This window comes from Camelus ferus, chromosome 1 (genome assembly GCF_009834535.1).
Source record: "Camelus ferus isolate YT-003-E chromosome 1, BCGSAC_Cfer_1.0, whole genome shotgun sequence".
Taxonomy (NCBI): Eukaryota; Metazoa; Chordata; class Mammalia; order Artiodactyla; family Camelidae; genus Camelus; species Camelus ferus.
Window position 1 is genome coordinate 7,767,889 of NC_045696.1, and position 27,803 is coordinate 7,795,691.

Here is a 27,803-nt window from a genome sequence, read left to right on the forward strand (position 1 = left end):
GGTTTTAAAGGCACTCAGTACTCACCACCATTTACAACAGGCTATATAGGAAGACAAGGGAAAAGCTGGGAGGTAGCTTCTTCCTCAAACGGCAGGAGCACGCAGGATGACCCAAATTTTGTGGGCACAGAGAGTGTCAGTTTGTAATCTTGGTCCGGGATGTGCATCCCTCTCCATCCTGTTCAAGGTGGGGGGGCGTCCCCCGCCCGCCCTCACCCCTCACCTGGGCTGTGTGGTCCCATCCTAAGCCACACCGGGGGCGGGACACTCCTGGCTGTGTCCCCAACGCTGCCTAACACCTGGCCCTCAAAGCTGCGTGTACAAGCAGGTTGGACCCTCCCAAACAACCAGCATGTTCAATAAAACAAAACAGGAGACAAATGAACAGTTCCAGAAAGAGAGAGCGAGAGAGCGAGAGAGAGAGAGAGAGATGGTGTTCATGGGAGCAATCTGACGAGGGACGGGGAGAAGAAGAGAGCAAGGAGAGAAACAAATACGTCTGACTTACGTGAGGACATAATTGACACTCACGATGCAGTGGGGCCGGGACGAGCGGCTGTTGTGCACGACGGTGGCGTAGCTCTGCACCCACACCCAGCCGCCCAGCTTGGACAGCAGCCGGTAGTACTTGGTGGTGACCTGGCCCTTCACCAGCACTGCAAGCACAAGGTGACATGAATCCCAAGGGACAGTTAGCAGGCCCTGCTGGGGGGAGGCTGCCCCCTGCTGATGACCTTGACCCTGGTGGACCTTCCTCCACCTTGGAGAACCTGACGAAGGGCGGGGCTTCTCCGCAGGAAGCTGCGGGCCTGTCCGCACGCCACTCGCACACAGGCAAGAGTTTTGCCTACAGTTCCCTGGGGTCCACGGAGTCGGCTCTCCCCTCCCCTGTGAGGAACTCTCATTTAATTATAGTCACCGCTTTCCCTGGGAGAAGCAATCAGTCCCCACACAACACTGGCACCTGGCAGAGTGATAGAACTGGTTTTGCTTTTGAGTTTACAAAACACCACCGATGTGTTCTAATCCCCGAACCTCTGCTCAAGGGGCGGGAGGAGTGATGCAGTTATTTCAACAAAACAGTAAGTTAAGTGCCTTCAGCTAAGTGTCAGATTGTTGCCACCGTTTGCTGTTCCCCAGAACGCGTGCGTCTCCACAGTGAAGCCCGTTGTTACTCTGTGGCCATTTCTATCTCTCCCCAGTAACCCTAGCTTTCCCCGGCCCATGTGTTTCCTATTTTGTTCACGTGGAAGACGCTGTGAACATTTGATGGACACTTCTGAGAACCGGGACTGTGGGCCTGTCTTCCATGCAGGGGTGCAAACTCCGGACGGCTGGGCAGCCTGCTTCCAAAGCCTCCAGAGGCACCTAAGCCACACCGACCCCTCCTTTAGGGCCTTCAGGGGAGCTGGGACGGAGGAGGCCTGGAGGGAGAAAAGGACCAGAAGCTTCAGGTGGGCAGTGGAGAGAAGAAAGCCAGAGCTAACCTTCCCCTGGGAGGGGGAGGCCAGCGCAAGCCTAAAAAGGCGCCCATGCCTGCCCAGGTCACTGGCAGGACACTCCTGCTTCTCAAGGCAGGGCTGGCCCCAAAGACCTAACTAGCAGCCTTCCCAGGGGTTTGGGGAGATGGCCAAAGGGGCTGGTCTGTGTTGGCAACCAGCTGACACTGAAGGAAACCCTGGGAAGCTCACAGATGGGGAAACTCTGCCTTCATCTTGTAGTACCAGCCAGAGCTCCCTTGCCCTCCGCCCAAACCCTCCTGGGCTCTCCACTGCCTTTTGTGGCTTCTTCTCACTTTGAGGGTGTCTCTTCATCATCCACTTTAACACCTATAGCAAAATGCTCCCGTGCAGAAGAAAAATGGCTGCAAATGTGCTCGCTGAGGAATTAGTAGCCTTAATATATAAAGAGTACATCTAGATTAATAAAAACACGACGACCTAAAAGTAATGTGGGCAAAAGACAAGAATAAACAATTCACCAAAGAATAAATGCCCATCATAAACAAATGTTTAACTCATTTGTTTATCTCCAAGTTAGATACCATCCCTCAACTCCGCAGACATTTTAAAAGGAATGAATATCGCATGATTCCACTGATGTAAAGTGTCCAGAACAGGCACATCCCTTGTGACAGAAAGCAGATTCATGCTTGCCTGGGGCTGGAGGGTGAGGGGGGCTGGGTGTGACGGCTAATGGACACCAGGCTTCTACTTGGGATGAAGACAGTCTTCTGGGATTAGATGAAACTGATAGTAATGATGAATTTTATATTGTGTTATATTACGTATTATATGCGTGAATTTTATCTCAAAAATAATGAGGTGACAACAGGCAATGCTGGCTAATCTACTCCTTGCAGTGTCTGTAAGTCCCCCGGGAACATGACGGTAGTGTTTTCCTTTTTCTTCTTTTGTACTTACACTTCCCCTTATTTCTCACCGTGTTCCCAGGGGGAGGGTGTAGCTCAGTGGTAGAGTGTGCGCTCAGCATGCACGAGGTGCTGGGTTCAATCTGCAGCACCTCCATCAAAAACTAAATAAACCTAATTCTCCACACCACCCCCCCAAAAAAACCCCTGGAAATCACAATATTCCTGAACCCTCTCCATTATTATCTCAAGCCGGATACAGCTGAAGCCAGTTTATCCCGAGTGTTTTGTCTTAGCGTTCAAACAGCAGAAGCTGTGGAGATTTTATTATCTCCGACCTTTCCTGATTCTGCTATGATGAATGAGGCTTAGATACAGAGACCAAAAACAGACACAGACTTTTTTTTCTTCTTCTCTGTGACCCACGGCGACAATCAACATATCAATCCAAATTGAAATCCTAGACACTTAGTCACAACATTCTTGGTTTGCTCCAGCTCCCTGTCCAGTCTGTCGAACTTGATTAGCTGTCTGAAATGATCCCAGGCTAGAGTGCTGTGAAGCAAGGCCCTGCTTATGGTGGTGGCGGGCAGCGGCAGGGAGGACATGTCCCCTGAACCGTGAGCTGCTGGGGGCAAAGGCCCTGCCCCCTGCACCTCCCTCTGCGCCCCAGTGTCTCCAACAGCAGGGGCCTCCACGCCAGAGGAGAGCTCCTGGGCACGGTTTTCCAAGGCCACTATGGGATGGAACTTCTAGTTCCACAGAATTACTATCCAGAAAAACGGTGGCCTTCCTAATTCCTCCAGAATTCCTCCTGGTCCCAGAATTTTTCCTGGAGGCATAGCCATGTCAACGAGCCAGCCGCTGGAAGGAAAGTAAACTGGCCTCAAGTGTAATTCCCATTTCTGTTTTGAATTTTAAGAGCTGAAAAGGACACCTAAAAATGCTTATTGTGGGTTGAAAGGTGTCCCCTCAAAAGACATGTTCTAAGTTCTAACCCCTAGAAACCTGTGAGTGTGACAGTCTTTGGGAAAAGGGTCTTTGTAGATGTAACTAAGTTAAGGATCTCAAGGTGCAATCATTCTGGATTAGGGTGGGCACTGAATTTAATGACACATATCCCTGTAAGAGACAGAAAAGGAGAAGACACAGAAACATGGAGAGAGATGGACGCGGAGGCTGGAGTTTGCAGCCACAAGCCAAGGAATGCCGGCGGCCCCAGATGCGCCGTTGGAGCCTGGCCCGCCCACACCTTGATGCGGGCCTTCCGCCCGGCGACCGGCTATAAGACAGCACATTTCTGTTGTTGTTTTCAGATCCTTTTTCATTATCTGTTACTACAAGATACTGAATGTAGTTCCCTGTGCTATACGGGAGGACCTTGTCATTTCTCTATTTTGTATATAGTAGTGTGTATCTGCTAATTCCAAACTCCCAATTTATCCCTCCACCCTCCCAGCCTCCCCTGCTAAACATAAATTTATTTTCTATGTCTGTGAGTCTATGTGTTGTAAATAAGTTCATTTGTGTCTTTTTTTAAGATTCCACATATAAGTGGCAACATCTGGTATTTGTCTCTCTCTGTCTGACTTACTTCACTTAGCACAGTGCCCTCCGAGTCCATCCACGTGGCTGCATTTCTGTTGTTCCAAGACCCCTAGCTGGTGGTATTTGGTTACGGCCCCAACAGGAACCTAAACCACCCCCCAAGGGGACAAATGGCCAGTGTGATCCCTGTACTCCTCCTGGCTCTTGTCACCTCTGCCAGGAGGGGCCTCAGAGAGCGTGTTGGTGGTGAGACTGAAGACAAGCCACGTGGTCCTTTGGGGAGTGAGGTGCCCCACACACACCGCTGCTCTACACCTGCTGCCAGAAGCAGTTTGGTTGGTAAGAAGATCTAGAAAACCCAGGGAAGAGAGAAGCGCTTTCTTGGGGAAGAACTTCCACAGGGCTACGCTGTGCGACGTCTGCGAGGTGATGCTGACCACAGAAGATGCGCTCAGCGCGACCCATCCGGTCACGGCTAAAAATGTCCAAAACTGCTTCTGGGGAGCAGGGCGATGTGTAGATAGTACAGCGCTTTCTAGAGTATTTCCTATTTCACTGCTCATGGGTTCCCTTTAATGCGTGCAAGCTCCCATACCTTCGTCTGCAAGACAAAGCTGCTTCTACCTCCAGACTCTGCTCAGAGGGCAGCATCCAAAAGGATCTGCATATGAATTAAACTCCATTGTCCATTTCCAGCCCAGAGGCAAGCGAGGCCAGCAGTGATGCCAGGCTCCCTGTAACGTCCAGCAAAACTCCTCACAGTGGAAACTTCTTTCAAGCGTATCTTCTATTTTGAGACCTTTGTCCCTGTTCCACAGCTGTGCTATAGAGTGGATGAAGGCTGACATCCCATGGACGACACACATCCACCGATGTCCTCTGTCAGTGGCATGGTGTTGCTCTTACTCAGAATGCCTTTGGATGGTCACGTGTTCTCCAGTGAGCCACAAGCTCCACCACTCCCTACAGCCCCATCATCGCCCACGCATATATTCATGGCCCTGTAAGCATTTGAGTTTGTGACTCCTGTATGTCTAGAGTGTGTTTTCCATGGGTCTGCATCAGTTATTGCTTGAAATTTGCAGACATATTCAGGCTTTGAAACCCTTCTGTGACATTGAAATGTTTTGATAGTTGGACACATTCTCTTTGGGATTTGGGTTTGGCCTACTCTGGACCGGGGCCCACCTAGAGAACTAGGTGGAACCCTCCACTCCTTTGGATGAACAGCCATGCAGACATCGTGGATCTTCCAAAACACAGTGTCCACAAGAAATCTGCCCAGTGTCCCTTGACACACATCTTCAAATTTCCCCTGTCCGACCTGAGCACCAGGCTGGCTCTCTGTGCATCCCTAGGACCCACAAGTCAAGCCCCACTCTGCCAGCACAGGAGTCTCCCAAAAGCTTCACAAAGAAAACAGGGAGACAGGGTGGCAGGCCCCAGCTGGAGGGTCCGTTCCCCTGGGGCCGTGTGACTGTCCTACTGTGCTGGGCCCACACTCAGCAGGCCTTCCCTCAGCCACCGCGAGGCAACGAGCCACCACGTGCTGTGAAGCAGTGAGCTGGGCTGGGGGGTCAGAGACATTCCCTAGAGGATCCCGTGTGCACCTTTCCTTACAGAAGGTTCTGGGGAGAGCCCTGGCAGGGCCCGACTTGGCGTGCCGGCTGGGAAGGCTGCCGGGCTGCCTCCGGGGGCCTCTGCTCCCTGAGACCACGCTGCTTCTCACTTCCTGGACCGTGTTGAATTCCCTCTCTTTAGGGGCTGTGCTTTCTTCGGACCCTGCGGACTTCTGCTCCTGGTTAGGATAGTATTTTGAAGAACGTGTGGAAACCATTTGGCCGTCTATGGTCCTCTTGACCCACCGCTTCCCTCCGTCCAAGTGGGCCTCCAGCGCAGCAGGTCACCCGGCGCCCGGCGCCTGGGTTGTGGACACCGGTGTGGAGAAAGCATGGCCTGGGGAAATCAGACAGTGACCTCCCTTCCATCCTGGTGTTGGCAGTGGTTGGTTTTCCTCCTGGGCTGACAGACTCGTGTGTAAGTCTCACAGGAGCAGGAGGCTCTTGCTGGGGCCTTGGAGGCCTGCGGGGCCCAGAGGGCGGGTGGCTGGAGCCGCTGGCCACCTCCAGCCGCGGCAGTTGGTGGGGGCCAAAGGGAAGCAGCAGGGGTGGCTCCCGGGCAGCTCCCGCTGTGGCCGGAGTGAAGGACTTGAGTCCCAGGTCACCAGGGGCCGCTCTGTGGATCCGTGCAGAGCCTGGAGGGTGGGCAGGTCGGCCAGGTCCCTGAGCCCTGCTGTCAGCCACTGAAGCAGCAGGTGACGGGACCGAAAAGTCACATATTGAAGTGATGCATCTGACCTTCTAAGTCAGGAATGAGAAGCTGGGAGTTGACCCCTCAGTTCTGTGCCCCAGAAGGAGAGTGAGGCCCCAGGGACCACACGACAGAGAGGTTTCAAAATCGCCTGGGTTCCACGCCCTGAAGACCTGCCTCCATCCCCTCACTCTGGTTGTTGACTGTCTTCCTTTTCTTGAGCAGAAAGTTCCAGCTGGAGGGGAAGTAATGTTCAGGTTAGTGTCTCAGCTGCCCTAAGGGGACGTTGGAAAGTGGTTCCAAGGCTGGAGCCAAGGCATGAGCTCTGGGAGACCCAGTCCTGCCTGGTGTGTGGGTCGGAGCCCCAGCTGTTTCTGGCTGGCTTGAGGGAAAGCTGGTGGGCGCACGGAGGGTCTGAGGCCACGCCCGCCCTACCCCTGGCCTGGCTGCCGTGTGCTCTGTGCCTCCTGTCCCTGTGGTGGTTTCTGGGCCACGGTGAAGGTGGAGTCACAGCACAGCAGTGATCACTGTTGATACTAATTTTTTCTGTTTTCTTTGACCAATTCTAGCCCATTTGGCAGAGAAAGCTGTGCTCCCTCTGATTTGTAAACACTGTGCCTTTTCTGAGTGTCCCTTGGAAGCCCATGTGCCCCTTCCCTCTCTGGGTCCCTTCGGATAATCGCAATGTCTGTAAATTTCCACTCCATGTGAAGCAGGGCGAACTCATCACGTAAACTGCAGGAGACCTCTCCAATAGCCTCCCTCGTTGTTAAGTTGGATGCGCTCAGGAAGATGGAGGCTCCTGGAGGACAAGTTTAAGACTCATCAGGTGGTGGGAATTGCTGAATGGCCTGGGCTCTGGTCCTGCTCACAAGTCTCTCCAACCTCCCAGCCTTACCCGGCTCACTGGGCCCAGCTGCCCTCAGATTCCATACGTGAAAAGCACATGGTTCGTGTCAGGGACACAGGAGCCTCCCACTGGCCATCACTGTGGCCTTCATTTTCAAATTACAAATGGAATTTATTTCCCTTGGGAAAAAAATCCTCCTCCCTTCTATTAGCCAGGCAGTCCGAGAGATGAAAAATGGTGTTTAAAACAAAGACTTTTAATTCTGTAAGTTTCCTTTCTCCGCACTTAGTGGCCTCATTTCTTGTGCCGCAGCCCCACTTTGAAAAATGACTCTTCCTTCATGTAAGTCAAGGGTTTGCTTTCAACCCCTCTGCTGGTGAGGCTCCAGCCTCAGGGACGGGGCTGGGACCCTCAGGGCTGGGGCTTCCCCTCTGACACCCTGACAGACAGTAGCAGGGAGGTGAGGAGGTGTGAACCCTGCCATTTGCTCCCCTGCCTCCCGCCTGTCCTTCCCTCTAGACTGTTCCATGGTGCATGCCCTCCAGCAGACGCCTCTTCCGTCTCCCAGTTGCTCTGCTCACTCCAGAGCACATACTGCCCTCGGCTCCCACTACCACCTGCCCGATCAAGTCTCCAAAGATCTAATTCTGTAATGGACACTTCCTACCCCGTAGGCAGAAGGAGAATTTTGAGCTCCCATATCAGTGACGCTGACCTACGGAACTCGTCCAGACACTAGGCACCTGCTTCCTACCAAGCCGGGCTACGGGAAGGACAGGGATGATCATGATTTGACCATTTTTAAAGAAAGAAATAGAAGGCTGCTCATAACTCCACGTCTCTCCATGTGCGGAGCCTTTTCACGCTGTTGTGAATTTCAAGGAGCAGGAAGAAGCCGACAGCGTCTGCCCAGCCAATGTCCCGGTCGTCACAGGTCTCTGCCCTTAGTGACTTGGGAGGAGAGAAGGGCGACACCCTGGCCGTTCGGTGCTGACTGGGTCCCAGTTGACACCGAACGGCCAGGCATATGACGCGGCCAAGGATGGAGCAGGCCCTGGACCCGCCGTTGACCCCCAACAGACACCAGCAACTTGTCCTCTGATGCCTCTTTGTCAACACAAAGCAAGAACAGAGATCGTGCCCTCTGGGCTGCACTGCAGAAGGCCTGGCTCCCCTAGCCCTCTGCACCCCATTAACCAGCACCCCTGGACTGGCCATTGGAGTGGCGGGACTGGACCGCGGGAGGATGAGGTGTTCTACTCCATCCCAATTATCTGATGCCTCAATTTGGATTTTAGAAGAAAAGTGTTACTTCTTTAAATATTTCAGTGACTAGAGCCCCGACCCTCGCATCCAGATGTTCCCCAAATTGCCTCCAGTGCAAATGAAATACTGTTTGTTTTCTCTTTCCGCGTGGACTTCTCCCATTCTAGAAACCTGTGGTCTCCCTGAGCTTCCCAGCTAGATGATGGACAGTGGTTGGAGGCCAATCGTTGCTTGGATTCAGCTCCCGGCTATGTCACCTCTTTGCTGTGTGACCATGGGCAAGTGGCTTAACCTCTCTGAACCTCAGGACCCTCCACAGTGAAAGGAGAATCATGAACATGAAACTCTCCCTCACTGGGTTGGCAATGTATTTAATCACTTAAACTAGGGCCTGGTACACCTGGTGTCCAAAGTCATGGAGAAATTTACGTTCCAAAAGCAGAACTTCCATACCATCCCACACCTGCCAGAGTTTCACTGGATGTTTGGGAAATGAACGTGAGTAGCCGTGCTGAAATCAAGGGGTGCATGGAGACATGCTTATGTCTAAGAGTCCCGTGTACACAATAGAGAATTATTATACCAAATGAGGGATACTGTCCCCACTCTGTCCTCGATGCCGCCCCCACCCTCCCACCGCTGTCACGGCTCCCAGCGAGGTGAGCATGGTGAGCGCAGTACTCACGGAGGTGGTGCGCGTAGCGGAGGTGGAACACATCACAGCCGTGCACGTGATGGTAGAGGGTCTTCTCAATCAGGTCCTGCGGCTCGTAGCCTGTCAGCTCGGTCACCCTGGGGGAGGACCGAGGCTCCGTGAGTTACATCGCTCTGCAGATTGTCTTTCATTTAAACTAATACTGGTTTCGCCAATAAATCAAGTGCTAAAAGGCTCAGGGCTGGGGGAATGTTGATTTTGGAAACACAGAATGATCTTTTTTACCAGAAGAAAATCTTTGAACTCCTACCCAGTGCAGGATCTCACACTCGAGCTGGAATGGCCTTCTGAAACCATGGCTAGAAGGTTTGGGATGGCTTAAAATTTTACCCCTTTTCAAGGGGAAGCTTATCTGGGGAGGGAACGTTGAGACTGACACTGGGAGAAGTTGCCGAGGTGAGAAAGAGCCCGCTCACTGAGGATTTGGGGGGGGGGGGGTAGTCCTATGTGAACCTTTAAAAAATTATTGTGGTAAAATATGTGCAACATAAAATTCAATATTTTAACTATTTTTGTTTGTTCGTTTTTGGAGGGAGGTAATTAGATTTACTTATTTATTTTTAATGAGGTACTGGAGCATTTTAACCATTTTTAAGTATTGTATGACCATCACACTTACATTTCTAGAACTTTTTCATCACCCCGATCAGAAACTCTACCCATTAAGCAATAATTCCCCATTCCCTCCCCGCAAGCCCCTGGCAACCTCTATTCCACTTTCTACCTTTATGAATTCATCTGTTCTGGGTATTTCATCCAAGTGGAATGATACAGTATCTGACCTTTTGTGTCTGGCTTCTCTCACTTAACATGTTTCAAGGTTCATTCATGCTCTAACTTGCAGTAGCAGAATGTCACTCCTTTTTATGACTGAATAATATTCTCTTCTATGTAGAGACCACATTTTATTTATCTGTTCACCTGACGATGGACACTTCAGTTGGTTCCACATTCTGTCTCTCATGTGCGTGAGCCTGGAAGCCTCCGTTCCACACTGCTTCCTGGTATAGCTGTTCCCAGGATGATGCTACGATTGGGTGATTCCTACGGATGGGATTTAGGGAATGGCTGGAGACGTTTCAGCCTCTTATCAGTGAAGGACTGTTTAAAGCCTCCAGAAAATAGTATAATAACACCCAAAGCCGTTGTGACTAGAAAGTAAGCCTTAAGCTCACTGTGGAAATGGAAGCATCCTCCTGGTAATGGCTTATATGCTGTTAACCCCCTTTTGTTCTCATCCAGCCCCAGACATATTAATTTCCCACTTCAGCTCTTTGAAGAAAAGTGGCTCTCAGCATCCAAGTCTGCATCATCACTAGCCTGTAGGTGAAAATTGCATGTGGCCGTGGTATCGCTTCCCAGGCTCTGGGCAACTGCACTGGGGACCGTGCCCCTGGAGGAAGGAGGTGGCCTGAACATCTTGGTGACAGATACTCAGGAACAGATGAAAGAGGGGGACAAGCGGGGATCCCCAAGCAAGTGAGGCTATGGCGAGATGTTGGTGGGGGCTGAGGACGGCCAGGACTGGGGGCTCTGCTGGCCCGGGTCTGAAACGTTAGCTGTAAATTAAATGGGGGAAACCCGACCTCGCTTTCATTCCCTAACCCACTCCCCTTTCTGTTGAGTTCTGCACGGGCTTCGGGTCGTAAATCTCTGTGAGCCTCATATTTCCCTGGAATCACTCACTATTTGGTGTACACATTTCCATGGTGTTCCTCCAAGGCAGGAAGGAGCCGGGGCTCGAGGTGGGTAGTAAGGGAATTTGCACAGGCCAGAGCCTGTCAGGGCTCGGGGGACCTGTCCAAGGGCCACCTAGAACTTCAGGCCCCGTCGGAGCCTAACTCTGTGTGGCAGGAAAACTGAGACGTCTGGCTCCCCCCCAAAAAGAAAACCAGGCATCTCTATGGTGTGGGGATGAAAGAGGCTTCCCAGACCCTCTGGACGTAAAGTTTCAGAACAACAGCCCCGAACGTGTAAATGAATCAGAAACACATGTATTAAGTTTCTCATCAAAGTACACACTGGCTTTAAAAATTAAAGGGAAAGGGAAGGGTTGGCAGCACGCCCTCTTGGTTTTTTCCAACCCTCTAGTGTCTGAAGACCTGTCAGAGGGATTTGCCAAACCCCAAACATCGCTGGGTTCACCCATCCTTAGCAAAAGCACCAGCTACAGTTTCAAAGTGAAATACCACAAAACCCTTCTGAACCAAACTTCGGGTTATGCCGAGTTCAGTTTTGTCTGGGATTATGCTGGGCCAGGCCCACCATGCTGGCCCTGTGACTTGGGGCTGCTGGGTTTCAGGCCAACCCCTCACAGTGGCCTCTGGGGTTTGGATGTAGGCATTGATGTCACCCCGCTGGGCTATTCTGCTGACCCCCTAGTACCAGGCCAGCTCCCCTGCCCCCGGCCCAGCGGCCTTTTAGAGACCACAGAGCTGCAGCCCCCTGAAGGCCAGAGAGTGAAGAGTTCTCCAGCATGTTTCTGACCCCCTTAAGCACCTCCTATATGACTGGGATTCAGAAAAACCTCAAAGCTTCCTGGTACTTAGCAGGGAGAAACTTCTTGGTCTTCTGTAGAGACAGGAAGTCTTCCTCAAGGTGGCTCACCTCGGGGGTATGGCCCGAAATAGAGGAAGGCTGGCATTTGGGAAAACCCACATCCGACGCGCCCTTCGGGAGCAAGCTGGCCCCTGAGCTAACCTCGCGTACCTTCTTCTGTAACCTTCCATTTGCCTGTCATGTTTCAAAGCAGTGTGGGTTGAACAACTCAAGAAGACCTGAAAACTCTCTCTTGGGGAGACGCCCCTCTTCCCTCTTCTAGAGGCTTCACCAAGCCTCAGAGGCTTCTCCAGGGATGGTCAAGGGAAAACTAGGAGACAAAACGAGGGGGAAATTATACCCTCCCCAATTTCGGAAACAATGAACTTGGACACTGGGTTTTCTTGCTAAAAGTTGGCTTTTAGAATTGGCTCCCAAGTCTGGAAGAACCGCTCTCTCCCCCTTGCCCTGTGTGTGGCGGCTTCTTCCACACGCCCAGGCTCTGGGGCAGCTCGCCCCACTGCAGATGCCTCTGTCTCTACCACAGGGTAACAGTGCTTGTCGCTGGGCGGTGTCTGGCCCTCTGTGAGGTGCCGGCGTCCTTCCCCTGAGGAGTAATGTTTCCTCTTTGCCTGGACTTGCTGGGAGCATAGAACGACCTTGGAGGGCCAACCCCGTCACCTCTCTACCTCTGAACGGTTCTGAGACGCAGTCACGATGAACTAAGGCTTGTTCTTCACCTCCCACCCCTAACCAGGTAAGTTTAGTTTTCCTTCATAAATAGTTAATGGTCAATTTTATAATCCAGGAGAAAATACAAAGTCTTTGAAGGGAGACCCGGGTTGGAAACTCAATAATGCCAACCACTTATCTTTGGCCCAGGGCGAGATACCTAAACTCTCTCTAAAGTCTCAGTGTTTCAATTTAGAGAACGGAGAAAACAGTTCCACATACTGCACATGTAGGTGCGCTAGCACCGCGCCCTGGCCAGGACGCTATTACTTACTAGCTGTTTGACCATCGGTAAGTTTTCTCATCCCCTCCAAGATTCAGTTTCTTCATCTAAAAAATTGGACATAATAATGTTGCCCCTTCAGGACTGTCATAGGGGTTAAATTAGTTAATGTATTGAAAATGACAGCATTATACCATTGTAGACACACACTAAGTGATAAATTACATTGACCGTCTATGAAAAAAATGATCAACTTTATGTTGTGTATATTTTACCACAACTTTTGTTTTTTGGTGGGAGAGGTAATTAGATTTATTTATTTACTTTTTAATGGAGGTGCTGGGGATTGAACCAAGGACCTTGTGCATGCTAAGCACACCACACTCTACCACTAAACTATACCTATACCTTCCCCTCCACAAATTTAAAGAGTAAAAAGTGGGTAAAAAATAAGAGAATCAATAAATCCTAGTTTCAGGACAGACAGGAAAAAAAAAATGTAACTTTTTCTTCCCAGAAAGCTCAGCTACACACACAAGCCAGGAGCGGGGTCTCTGAACACTTATTCCTGTCTATACGGCCAAGGACTCTAAAAGCCCAAAAAGCAAAAAAAAAAAAAAAATTCTTTTGTATAGCACAAGAAAGTATGCTCAATATCTTGTCATAACCTTTAATGGAAAAAAATATGAAAATGAATATATGTATGGGACATTGTGTTGTACACCAGAAATTGACATATGGTAATTGTACTTCGATTAAAATAAATAAATAAATAAATGGCCAAAAAGCAAAATGACTCACCTTGCAGGCACATCAAGCTTCTCTCTCGCTTTTACCAATGCTTCACGGCTATTAGCAAGTTTCATCTTTCCTAACAGCCTTGTGGCAAGTGGAATGGGTGAAAATCTCCAAGCCCAAAGAGGCCCTGCGGGCCAGCAGCCTGCCCTAGGGGACGCACACGCACCCCCTCCCAACCGCGGGCTTTCCTGAACCCCAGTGAACCAGCAAACCTGTGCCTCTGTCTCTCTCTGAAAAGAGATTCTTGTGTTGCTGGGCATTGTCAAGTGGCAGGCAGCTCTGGGGACACTGCAGTTTCGCCCTGTCTGTCAGCCAGAGCTGCGCCCCCAGCCCAGACTCCAGCAGGGGGGGCCTGCTGAGCTGTGGTCACACCTTCCCCTCTCCACGAGGGCCACCTCTGCTGGCTGCCTCAGCCCCGCGGTGACCGTCAGAGCCCGGCTTCCCGCCAGCCTGAGTTGGAAGCCTTCCCACAACACACACACGACTCAGAGTGGAAACTTTCTGTTTGTTTTAAAGTCCTACCAACTTGACAGAGATACGCGGCAGAACCCTGACGTCGTGCGCCTTCCAAAAAGGCAACGTTTGCCTACAACACAGATTTCCAGTTCCAACTCCAGTGAGATGATGAAAATACAAATAAAACAAAGTAAGTTTTATTTGTTTGTAAAGTAGCTCCAGTTCCGATAAGCTGGAGAAACTGGCTGCCCCCGAGTATTAAGATTGATACTAATTCCTTCAATTTTTGACCTGGTTTCACTAAATCTCTTTGTCATTCCCATTCTTATTATGGCTTTTTCCTTGTCACATTTCGGTTTAAGAGTGTGGCTTCCAGGGATCAGTCTCCACCGTCGGTGTCTTCCAAAACTCTGCAGCAGCAGCTGCCAAGCTCACCTGGAGTCCAGGAATATCAGCTTGAGGTCGAGGCTGGCCCTGAACATGAACATGTTGCCGTGCAGCTTGATCTCGGTGATGGCGCTGGGTGGCAGCGCCTGGCCCACGGCCACCAGCCCCACGGTCTGGTAGCACGAGTCGTACAGGGACACATCCAGCATATACTGCCTGATCTTCAGGTAGCCACTGCAGTGGATGACCTGGGGAAGCAGACACAGGGTCAGCCGGTGGCGGCCCAGGGGTTAGACCCGCACCCCCTCCTGCCGGCTCTGGGCCTGCTTGCTTTCCAGAATGTGCTGGAACACCCCCCAGCCCACCCTCTACTGAGCTATGGGGCCAACATGCTGACAGACGCCCGATTCACTGCTCAGAAGAAATGAACTAGGCTTCTTTCTTAGGAAACAAGATCACAATAAAATAGAAGTGTTGTTTAATGCAATTGATTGTCCTCGAGTAAGTCCCCCAGTTAAGACTCTCTCACATAGAATGGATTTATACATACTGAACTCATGGCCAAGTTGCAATTCCACGGCACAACAGAGGCATTTTGAGGAGCTAACCATTTGTTCCATAATGTTCACTTCAGTAACTCTAATGCTGATCATCTCCCAACAGGATTGAATTTGGCAACTGTTACCTTGACATTTATATCATGTGACAAGCTGTATCACTCCAGAAAATGAAGAATTCTTTCAGTCCGATCAAAAAAGTCCTCATTTTTAGTGTATTCTTGTTTTACTTTATTTACTTTATTTATAATTCAAGATTTTACTTGCTTATAATAAGCAGAAGTCCGGAGTGGCTTTTTAGAAACACTAATGATTGTTATAGCCAAGAGTCTTGCAAGAGAGAATGTACCACATTCCAAATATCAAACAGAAACATTTGTACAGCCTTAAGCCTCGATATCAGAAGCATTTATACAAGTTACAGTCAGTAAAATCTTGAAAGGCTCATGTTCATCATAATAGCAGTGATGAACAGCGAAATCTTAAGTTCTCTCTTCAGAAAACTTTCCTCTAGGATTCCTGAATGCACTCACCATCCGTAGAGCTAGAACAAATCTTAAAATCCTTGGAGCCTCTTCTCTCATTTGACTGATGGGGAAACTGAGGACAGCTGGGTTTTGCTTAAGATCAGACAGTGGGACTGTTAATAAGTGACAGAAACAACTCAAGACCCAAGTCTCCAGAAGAACGTCTACTGGGCGCAGGGAGGTGCTGGAGGCTCCCCACGTCTGAGGCTTGGAGCCGGGGACAGCAGGTAAGAAATGCATACCCCACACTAGGAAAGAGAGTTTGGTAAAGGTCAGAGGAAGAGCTGGGAGTGAGGCTCAAACATGGGGGCTGAGGAGAGGCTGGGGGTGGGGGAAGGCAGACCCTGGGATGGGAAGGAGGTGGGGGAGGGGCATTCCAGAAAGAGAGAACAAAGGACAAAGGCACAAAACTGTTCCCTCTCTCTTCACCCCACCGCTCCCTCCTTTTACACAAATTCTGCTGCAGAAAGGCTGCCATCAGCCTCGAGCTCCAGAGTGATGGGCTCATGGCCTCTTTCCTCAGAGGCAGAACAGACAGCAACTGCAGACGGAGGGAGGGTGGGGGGTTCTAGAGAGGGGTCAGAGGGGGGAGGAGGCTCAGTGAGGACTCCCCCCAACCCGCCCTTCCGTCTGGGAGTGGCCTACTGATGCTGGGGTACAATACTGCCCACAGCTCTTGGAGTTAGCCAGAGCAAGTGGTCACATATGGCAGAGAAACGCGGCCTGGAGGAGCGAGGGCTGGGCTCGAAGGCCCCCTCTGCCCCTTAGCCCATGTGCCCTTCGCTGGCACCTTCTCAGCTCTTGTCCTTGATTGTAGAATGGGGCCAATGACACTCCTCTCATGGGGCTGCTCTGTCAGTTAACTCAATGAGATGCCACAGACAGAAGCTCTGCCCTCGGAATGGCTCTGTCATTACTCATGTATATCATCATTGTCATCACTGGATTTGGCCGAACTTTCTGGGAGCAAGAGCGACGTTTCTGTGCTCTGAGCACTCGCTGCCGACCCTGGATCCTGCCCTGGAGGGCAGAGTCTCATTGAAGTCTAGGGGTGGCTGTACAGTGGCACTGACCTGTGTGCAGAGTAGGAACTGCAGGTGCCAAGGTCAAATTTGACCCTTAGCCCGGTTTATTCCTGGTCTCAGACAACGCAATCCAGCCTGCCTGGAATATCCTTGTAAGACCCTGGCTCTCACACCTGCCGGGAGCAGCATCACTAGAAGAGTCTCCACTAGGCGGTAAAAAGCGCTTGGCCCCCCTGCTGCGCCGTCCTGCCTGCAGATGGCCTTGAATGTGAAGCGAAATTAAAGCACAAGGAAGGCCCACTGCCCCCTTCCCGCCCACGCACCTTGTATCCGCTGCACGTCAGGCCGGCGTTTCTTTTGGCCAAGACACACTTCATTCGAAGGAAGAAGGACCTCTCTATCTCATACTCTGAAAGCAGGAGTGAGGTTAGGTTGGCAAACTGTCCCATGATGCCCTTGTCTCGCCCCGATGGTCCTTCAATAAACCCTTGGGACCTGGATCAGGCAGCCACAGGCCTCGTCCCAGGCCACCTGGACCCCCACCCAGAGAGCTTGTGTGGGTGGCCGGGACGCAGGTGGGTTGGGGAGACTGGCCCGGTCCTGCTGTGGCTCCCATGTGCTCTAGAAAGGGCAGCCCGGAACACGAGCCTAGCAAGGGCTTGGGAAACACCAACCTGCGGCCCAGGTGAGGGTCTACATGCAGAGGCCTGGCCTAACTTGACCCGCCTGTGGTCCCTTCTTGGTGGCCACAGAGAGGCCTGGTGTCAAGAGAATCACCTTGGTCAGCCCTGGGTGGGGCCGAGCCCACCAGGAAGCCCAGAAGCATCTGACATTCCCCAGGGGAGCAGATACTGAGTATAAGCCACCGATGCAGACCTCTACCCGGCTGAGGGCACCAGCCGCAGGGCCCCATGGGCACCGAGACGGCTCAGCAACATGAGATGGGGCACAGGACCCAGCAGACCCGGTCCCAGATTCAAGCCTTCACCTTCAGTTACAGCCCCGGATGGACCACCCCCTCCCCTCTCCCCACGCACCCTTCCCCGTCCACTCTCACTCTGGCTGGCCCAAAGCCTTCCGTTCACTCCTCTTGCAGGCCTCACACCCGAATCTCTGATCTCACTATTGCAAATGCAAATGTCCTCTAAGGAAACACCCTCTGCATTTTTAAAAAAAATTTTGGGGGGGGGGTGTAATTAGGTTTATTTATTTATTTTTAATAGGGGTTCTGAGGATTGAACCCAGGACCTTGTGAATGCTAAGCACACACTCTACCACCGAACTCTACCCGCCCCCTCCACTCTGCTTTAGGGAGCCGGACACCAGCAATCTGAGGCTCTGATGGCAGTGTCCGCCCCCCCCCCCGGGGTGAGAGTGAGGTCACTCCACGCTAAATAAACAGCCATTTGGTAGTGGTTAATAAATTAATTTTTAAAGAAACGTTACCGCTAGGAATGGAGCAGGGCCTTCCACCCCTCCCTGAGGGCATGCCCAGTGCAGGTAAGGGGATGCCTCAGAGGTCTCCTCCTCCCCGAGTTGGAGGGGCTGCCGTATTTACCCACGACTGCTCTGCAGCAGGCTGGGGTCTGGGGGTGGAAGCTTCAATTCAACAGGGTGGCCTGTCAGCCCCATTTCCAGATACACACACTCAGGTGTAAAAAGCATCACCTGGTAACAAATGATCCGGTTTAGGGGAGAGCCCACTTCTCACACAATTACCATAGAACAACGGGGCCCGTTCAGTTGCAGAGAGCCAACTCTGCGAATGAGAAGTCAGGGAGAAAACTGAGCGCTGGTGATCCTCCAAGCCGGTGCACTCGGGTGGCTGTGGAAATGAGTCAGCGGACAACCCACCTCCCCTAGACCTTCTCCTCCTGTACTGCAGCTCCACCTCTGACGTGAACCGCATGGAAAACTGGAAGGGTCTCAGGACAGTCCCAAGATTCATTGCTGTCATGTTCTATACACCTTTTTAAAGGCTTAGACGTGGAAGGATAAAATGAAACCACAGCTAATGGCAGAACGCCTGTGCCATGCAATTAACACGCTGTGTAACTTTTAAAACAATAACAACAGGACGGTCTGAGGAATTCTCTGAGACTCCTGCAGTCTTTGTCCAGTTTTAAACAACCCCACAGTGAAAGAACTAAATTCAGGAGCAACGTCCTCTCATCACTCTCATTTTGTTAGACATTAATTCTTCAGAGCCTTATGCCTCTTCATTCCTGCCGTCAGACCATTTCTAAGGACTTAAGCACCAGGGGCCACAGCTACCCCCTAAGCCCACATCTCAGCTCAGAAACCAGCATGCCAGTCTCTCTCCTTGGTAGACGCGTGGTGACTACTTCTGGGGCTAAAACACAGGAGCCACAGAGCTGGGTCTGCAAGGGGTTTGAAACTGAGGGATACGGTTCTGTTCACTCCTCCTAGCCTTGGAATGACCCCTCCCAGAGGAATAAGGAAGAATGGAACCCACTTTATTCCCCCTGTGACTGGCTACCCCATTCTCATCACTTTTGACATTTTTCCTTTTGCATTTCGTCTCACTGGGGAAGTTTGGCCAAGTTGGGACACCACAGTCCAGAGCAGACTAAAGACCCCTCGGTCAGCGTGCTGGTTGGTCTCACTGGACGGTCAGAGGGAGTTACAAGGCCAGGGCCCCTGGAATGAGTTCTTCTGCATCTCCCTAGCACACATCGCAGTGATGAGTTAAGGACTCTTGTGTCATGGTGTGCCCCACATCACAGCCACGCCATGTCTGTTCCAGAAGTGGGGAGCCAGTCAACACATGTTAAACCGTGGGACTGTGGGGGGAGGCTCTTGTCCCCATGGAGCCAGGCCAGCGAGATGGACCTGCCTCTTCCATCCAGACCAGGGCTTCTTAGCTGTCCTGTGCCTCAGCACAAACCCTGCAGATGCCCACTCAGAATAACGGTTCTTACTGCATAAAAATAAATGAGATTACAAAGGGGATCAACTGTATCCAAAAAGAATTACTGAAATATTCAAACAAGTGGTGATATGGTTACAAATATGCTGCTTTATTAACACCTTAATAAACTGGAGCATAAACTCCAGAAATTTCAAAGTAGCGGTGAGCATGACTGATACGTTTAAATGCCTGCAACAACTGTAATGTGAAGTGAAAATACCTGTGATTTCTGTTGTAGGCGAAGCCCCAGGCACCAGGGACAGTAGGTGGCTTAGTGTCTACAATCTACAGGCAAGGGAAATACCAGATTCCAACTGGAAGGAATAAAGATGTAATTTTCGCATGCAATTTCGAGGCGCCCCTGAGTTCGATCCTCAGACCCTTTGTCAAAAGGCCCAGGTCTAGACCCGTGTTGCTGGAATTCTAAACCAAGAGCACCTGAGGGGAGAAGCCTTTGAGCACTCTTCTCTGTCTCCTGCCCACCGTCTCTTAGTCTCTGGCGCATGAAAGGGGGTCGGTAGTGTTGCTTTAAAGGACAGAGACATAAAAGAAACTCCCCCCTTGGTGGGCACTGTGTGTTTGCTGGAGGGGCCCTGGCTGGGCAGCTTGGGAAACCAAACCCTCAGGTTACAGCCAAGAGCCTCGTCTGGTGTTCATTCGGCTTTCTTTTTCGTCTGGAGGAAGTACCTTGGAGCAGGTGGTGGTGAAGTGGCTGGTGGGCCGCCAGGACAGCCGTCATCTCGTCATGGTCGGAGGGGTGGATGTACTCGTAGATGCTGTTGCCCGTGAGCTCCACCTGCCGCGGGAGGGAAGGGGGAGTCAGGAATCCTCTCCAGAACTGCAGGGGGTGGGGGGAGGTGCATCACAGTGTGCACCCGCCAGGGACAGGACTTTGATCTCCGCCTACAACCCACACCTTCTCTGCACACGGAAACGTTTGCCTTTTCTCAACACCTTCCAACAAGGACAGGAGAGTCCCAAGCAGGAGGAACTGGAAGGAAGGTTGGAAAAAGTGTGCCATGGAGCTGAGGGACCCTTCCGGCCCTGGGCAGCATCCTTCATGTAGGAGGTGGCTTCAATCAGACTGGAGCTGGGCCCCATCCTTCACTTGCTGCCTGCGGGGACTGGCGGCCGGGAGGCCAGCAGCCATGTCCTGCGGGGTCCCTGTGACAGCCTGGGGTGCTCGCCCCCAACAAGGTCCTTCCCCTCGGGCTCTGCTGGGCCTCCTTCACGTGGCCAGAAACGTGTCTGTGGCTTCCCTGGTCCAGGGTGACTGTGCTAATGTGCAGCTCCCACCCTTGGGTGTGGCTGGGCGGCTGCGTGACCTCGGGGAGGGTCTGGACCTCTCCAGAGAGCCACATGACCGTGGGGTTGCTCCCCTGATGTTTGGACACCACCTACAGACACACCCCACAGAGGCCACCATGGAGCCTAGAGGCCACGTCCCTGTTGGGCAGGACCCTTTGCAGGCACAGGTGTCTCTAGGAAAGTACCATAGTTACCATCTTTCTCCAGAGGTCCCCAGAGACTCAGCTCCTGGTCTTGAGAACTTGGTGACTGTTCCTCCAAACACAAGTGCCATGACAGGGGATAACAGATTCTCAGGACCAGAGCCCCCCTCACCTATTGGCAGTGGCATAGAACATTCCAGAAACTACCACCAACAGTGCAGCTTCTGAGCAGTGGTGGGTGGATCCTCTTTCAGAGCTACAACAGTGCAGCCAAGGACAGTGAGTCAGTGCACCTGGTATTGATCAGGGCCCCGGTGCGGTGATGGCATGTCTACTACAGCCAGTGGGACCCCAAAGCCCAGAGTGGGTGAGACACTGCCTTTAGGTGCACAGAACCTCAGGCGGGTCTGAGGACCTCTTTCTCAGCCCTGCCTCCAGGGGCGAGGGTGAGCTCAGGGTTGTCCCAACCACTCCCTCGTTATTTTTAATTGTGTCTCCCCACCTGTTTCGTTGGGAGGCTAGCTCTGTGCTCAGTTAGAGCACAGATAACATGATCTTCTGTAAAGGGGCAGCCCTGGTGGTGCAGCCCCAGCCAGGCAGCTGAATGGGGAGGTTCTCCTGGGGACCACTGCCTCAAATCGGTGTCAAAGCCACTTGCTTTCTGCTCAGGACAGCGGTGGGGTGGGTAGTGGTGGCGGTAGCAGGGTTGGGGGACATGGAGAGGTGAAGTCATTTATCGCGTTCCTCCAGCTACTTCTTCCACTTTGTTGACGTATGAGCTGCCTTTTTATTCAGAACAAATTATGTTTCTGGCCTGCTAGGTAATTTTGTCCCTAAAACGGTTTCCACAGTTCTGTTTTCTGCATTATTCATGGAATTTTTCTCCCACATCATGCAAACAGAGCAAACCCTCTCTCTCCACCTCCCCAACCTGACACTTTCCTAAGGACTCAACTGGATATCTGCCTAGGTAAAAAGTTACGGCATGATTTCATTAAAAATAGAGACTAAAAACTAAACACCCTTCTCTCAAGTCCGTCCTGTTAATCCTTACAAAGTTTAAATAAACCAGCAACACTCAAGCCAGCCAGTTGGACAGGACAATCTCCTTTCTTCCTGAGGGCAGCCTTAGAGATTCTGTCCCATGGTGGGTGACACAGGCTAATAAGTCAGGGAACTATTTTTTCACTTGATCCATAATTTCAACGGCTTATTTTAAAAATGAAAAAAAGAAAAGAAATAGAATTTTTTGTGTGTTGACCTCTCATTTTCCCTTATCCAGGTTTTTAGAGAAAAACGACAATTCTGATTTGCTTGAAGTTCTTCTTTTTAATCCCAGAGTAGCTTCATCTGTCTCCAAAGAAATTCCGTTCTCATCACAAGCATGTGGGGGAGACGAGGGAAGGTAGGCAGACTAGAAGGCTTGATTTTCTGAATACTCGGGTCAATCATAAACCTCTAGGGCTGTCCAGGAGGCAAGGTCGTCTTCAAATAACGGAAATGTTTTTAAAGGACAAATTTTGGAATGATAAAACCGTGCTGACCTTGACTCAAAATTATGGTTGACGTGGTGTTCCCTGTATTTACATACCTACTCGTGCTTTTGAATGTTGAAAGAAATGTGACTACCTCACCAAAAAAAGAAAAAAAAATACGGTTGTCGCTATAAAACTCCCCAGGTCTCATACATCAACCTTATTAAAACAGCCCCTCAATGTGATATTTTAGTATTCGTAAAACCCAGCTAACTACAAAATGAATTGCTTTCCTACTAAGAGCTTTTTTATGTTTTGCTGAATAGCTTTTCTTCCTGCCAAGAAAACTACATATGATAAATACAGCACTAAATGGATATATTCTGGGTCAGAAGGGGAAAGTCACCCAGTATTCTGGAAACACACATTACTCTGCTTTGGGTGTTTTGCTGAGTATGGTAAATTAAGCATTTTAAAATAAGATGGTTTGGGTTTCAGGGTTCAAGTTATGTCAACAAACATTAAATGCTGTTCTTTCTCTTTATTTCAAAAGTGAAAGGATTAGGTCTTATGGCCCCAAACAACACCATGGCTGTTTTTATGGTGGGCTTCCGGCCACAATCTCAAATATTCCATTTTCCTTTATGTATCTCATGAACAGCTATTTCAGACATAGCTGTATTATGTGAGAATGTGTATTAGTTACCTGGATGTTATAGACCATATGCAACTTTGGTAAGGAGATTGAAGCCACAAGGATCCTTTAAAATGTTCAAAGAAATACAGAGCAGGTATGTAGTAAGGCTTTTATCCTTCTTCAAATATAAGTTAATTTCGTTAACCAAAAAACCATGAAGCTAAATCATTTCATAACCTTGGCAGATAAAGAGTGCGCCTCCAACTCTACCCCCTCCGAGTAGATACAAGTTTGTCTACGTGAATGATTATGTGTTATGATTGTGTGCGGAACACCAAGTGGAACTTTCAAGCAGAAGCTCGACTTTCTTTCCCAACACTTGCACTGCGGGCTGAGGGGTCAACTCACACTTTGTGGTTCTCACTGCCATTTTTTGGTACTAAAGTCTGACAGCAAGGATGGCTGCATTTATTCATTTAAAAGCAAAAATAAACTAATAAATTCTGCTACATGAAGTAGACCGCTTATTCCAATACTTGCTAAAAAAAAAAAAATTCCAAAAAGGTTTTGAATTGGGATGGACTTATCACACATAAAGAATAATTTTTATGCTCTCAAATAGATAATTTAGAAACTTATTTAGATAGCGCAGATTTTTAAAAATGCACCACTTTGCTGTGAGTTATCACGTCATTATGGCAAACCTAGGAGCTTATGTTCCCTAGAGGCTGAGCTGCTAAGATAGAGTTTAACCCCGAATTAATGTGGAAGATGTCATTACTTAAAGAGATATTGTCACTGAGAGTAATTGACAGTTCTTGGAACACAGAAGGTGGTATGTAGATATAAGCTATTACTGTCCTTATTCATCAGAAAACCTGTTTAAAAAGTTACTCTGACTAGTGGGTAAAATTTTATTAACACTTTAACTCTGGTGATTAAAAAAACCTTGAAGTCTATTTTAATAAAGTTTTCATGTTTGGCATATTTGTCTGGCTTTTTACTACTAATAAAAATAATCTAAAAGGTGCAAAAATTGTTTTTAAAACAGAAGTTGGGTATTTGACATTCCTTTCAATACCTTATTTTACTATTAAGAAGACAGGGGGAAAAAATACACATTGTGATTCTGCCTAGATTTCCTTCTGCAGAGTTAATCGTGAACAGGAGGCAGATTTGAGGGAAAAGCTTGTTGTTGCTTATTTAAACAGTTCACCACGAAGCACTCCCCAGACACTAACAAGGGCTCACGGCTGCATGAAAGTGTTTTTGTAGCTGGAGACTGATACTGAGACAGTCCCGCCAGGAGATCAGAAAAAAAATCAGCCGCTCTACACAGTCAGTTTGACTTTTTTCAAATTGACACTTTCCTCACAACATATAGACAAAAGGCACCTCTACAACTTCCTTGGAAAATGGTAGTGTATCACTCCCTCCTCTTCCAAAATTATGACATACAAAGTCTTATGTCTGCATTAGGACCAAAAGGAAATACAATTTAAATTATGATTCTACTTAGAATTCCTTTTGTGGAGTTAATCATGTGTCCTAGCCAATATTTTGGTCATTCTTAATTACTGTCTTCAAAAACAATCATTTTTATTTCCCACATGAAAAGAGAAAGACGACAGAGCGAGAAATGTAGGATGCCAGACTGAGCAGCCTGATGGAATGATCTGGAAAGTCCTGGTACGTGCACAGTGCCTTATGATGTGCCAGGACGTTCCCCATGACTGAGTATCTCTAATATGTGCCCACCAAAGTATGCTGTTTTAGCAACTTTTGTGCTATTTTATGTGCAGTTCTAATGAAACTGTGATCATGCCTGGCTTTTGTGTAGCTCCCTATAGTTTATAAATCACATAAAATATGCACTTTGGTATGTTTCTCACCATGATCCTGAGAGAGGGGGTGGAGCAGGCATTATTTTCTTAGTTATGATTCAGGGAGGTCAATTACCTGGCCTTATTGGACAATGAGAATCATATAACTGAATGTTATTTTCCTTTTTGCTTTGACTACTAGGGAGCTCAGACCTAAATGAAATATTCAGTAAAAGTGACGCTACCTATTTTAAAATATGTTTGACAGGTCATTTTAAAAGTCTGTGAAATGTTTTGTCTTATTTGTGACATTATTATAAAACTAATCAAAGTTTTTATAAGTTACGATTTAAAAAATTAAGTAATCTGATCAAGAGCACTCAGCCACAGATCAAGCCAGGGGTAGAAATCAAGCTGGGTTCAACTAAAGGGCCTTAAATAATTCTAAATATTCTGAGAATAATAAGGTGGAAATTCAGAAAAATAAAAAGAATAAATTTCATGTTCCCAACAGTATTTCCCATTCTACAAGGTCACTAATCCCATGAGTCACATAGGTTAACAGTCAAGCCTTAGTCAATCTTATCTGGGAGACCTGGTATCATAAAGGAAGAGAAGAGGAAGAGAAAAGAAAACTGCCATGCAATTTTAATATGCAATTCAATTTAGAAGACTTTGCAGAAGAAACACATGGGCACAGAAACCCACCTTATGGATAAGGAAAAATTTTTTCCATCCATTGGAAAAGAAGGTTTCAAATAAATAGGAGGTTTAAAAAACATCTTGGCAGAAAAAGAAAAGGAATACACCAGATGCAGGTTTCCAAATTGGTAATTTTGTTTCTCAGTTAGAAAACCCAAGCCACTTTAATTGGCATGTTTTATTTTGGCTTAACTACATGAGGAGGCTGGTGCAACACAGATTATTCATGTTCCCCCTGGGAGCCCATTTCCTGTATCTAATTAATTCTAGTGTGTCTTCAGTTGTAATAATAATAATAATAATAAAGGACTCTGATAATTCACAATGTAAAGAAACGTTTAGCCCCTATATGTATAAAAGAAAATGTGACTCTTAGGACCATGATCCACACTTGTTAAATCAGAAATGTGCATGGCAACCATCAGCAGACTCCTCGCCATCTAGACCCGCCACAGCCCAGATAGCAACCAAATGCTCTACACCCTTGGTTTGATGGGATAGATAAAGCTGAGTGCACTTCTTTCCTCTAAGGAATGAACCCCTTTTTAGAAGATGGTTCCAGAAAAATCGGTAATATTTAAATGTTCTAAAAGAAACCAGGACCTTGCTGTGCAAAACAGTAGTAAACTGAGTTTTATGAGTTTCTATCACAAGCATATAAAATGCTTTACTGAAACGACCACTGAACTGGAAAAACTCAGGAAAAATTACCCTGAATTCCATGTGAACACTCATAAATCTACCCCCTCCAACCTTTTCTCTCTCCCCAAAGCACATTCTGCATAAAATCCATGTTCTACATCAGCTTTCCTCTCGCTTTCCTAGCAACTCACAAAACCACGTGCAGACCATCAAGGGAGGACTAAAAAATCTCCCTTTGTGAAGCTCTTGTTAGCGGCAGAGAGCGTTACTGTATAAGCAGAGTCCAGGCTATCAATTGAGGCTGACTGTTGTGAAGATATTACTGGTCATTAACCCCAAAGGAAAAAGAAAGTAAAAAAGTGAAATGTAACACGGAAAAGAAAAGCCCCACTGGCTGACCTAAGAAGACCATTTTGCAATTTTGGATTACCTTCGTGCACAAAAACAGACACCCAGACAGACTCATATTCAAGTTGGGTAAAGCTGTCAAGATCTGCCAATGCTTAATTTATTATTTTGGTTGTATGTGAAATTAGACAATACCCACCTGGGACAAGCCTAAATGTACAGAAGCTGTTTCTGAAATATACATGATTTTGCCATCAGATGCTACCACAAAAACAAATCCATCCAAAGTCTGTAAAAGAAAAAGTATCAGGGTAAGAGATGATAGACATTAGAGTTAAATCTAATCATTGTACTGTCCCTGGGATGGACGAATGTATAAAATATTATCATCAATGTATATTCGTTAAATGCAATGTAAACGGAGTCCCAGGGGTCATGAAAAGGACTGAAGGTTTAGTTCCCCAGCCAGGCACTCAAATGCTTTTAAAGCACTTTAAAAAGAGTCTTATATCCACATCACAAAAATCATGCAAAACATTTGAGAATTCCTATCATGCTCAGTTTAAATGTAGTAGCTTTATTGTTTGGGGTTATTTTAGCACTTAGCACAAATCCGGAGTTGTATGGTACTTAGGGGAAAATCTACCACTGTATAGACCATTTTATGTCATAATTGGCAGCCATTTATACCACTAGAACACACGCTTTATTTGCCACAATTTTCTAGTTATCCCTAAGTACCATTTGAATAATAAATTCTGAACACGACCATTCCCCAGAAAATAAAAGAAAACACTCAGTTATTTTTAACAGACTATGTCTACAGAATTAATTATTTAGAATTTGCAAGAGATCAAACAACATTTGCAAAATTCAAGGAGAAAAAGTATCAATTTCTGAAAAATTAAAGTTACCTAAATTATACTCTGATTTTGCCTAGGTTGGCTAGCACTCAAAAACATAAAGTAAAATTATAAGGTAATTAAGATAAATAAAAGGTAATGATTATATGTGTGGAGAAGATAAAAAGACTAAATTATTTTTGAAAAAGGAAACTGCATTTTATTTACCCATTCATATTTTAGAACCAGAACCAAAGAAAAGCAATAAAGTTGGTGAAAGACCCATACGAACCACAACGTTGCCCCCATAAAAAATATTCCAAATTAATTTCTGGCCACAAATTCTATTTTTACAGCATGTAATTGAAACCAGATTACCTTTGGTTTTTCTAAATCCGCCCCTTCTTTGTTGGGGGGGGGCTAAAAAGAATGTAGTAGAAGTGAAACTGGAAAGATATCCTTAACACTCTGCTGCCTCAGACACAGTTTTGATGCGAAAATTCTTTGCCAAGTAAGCTATCATTACCTTTCCCTGTGCGGAGGTTGAAATCAACATCTTGATTATAAGCCTGACTTTCATGTTTCTAACTCAGCTATGAAATATTTCCCCAAGTAAACTCCTTTTCAAAAATATAAACTCTTTAGCAG

At 48.3% G+C, this 27,803-nt stretch overlaps 1 protein-coding gene across 1 annotated transcript in view; it reads right to left on the reverse strand.

The window, feature by feature from the left end:
* Window positions 1-27,803, reverse strand: part of SIM2 (SIM bHLH transcription factor 2) — a 44,830-nt gene that overhangs the window by 6,471 nt on the left and 10,556 nt on the right. The window contains 6 exon segments of the mRNA XM_032468584.1: window positions 509-656; window positions 9,031-9,137; window positions 14,243-14,442; window positions 16,627-16,712; window positions 19,923-20,031; window positions 26,513-26,602. Of these exon segments, the coding sequence (XP_032324475.1) occupies window positions 509-656; window positions 9,031-9,137; window positions 14,243-14,442; window positions 16,627-16,712; window positions 19,923-20,031; window positions 26,513-26,602 (740 nt within the window).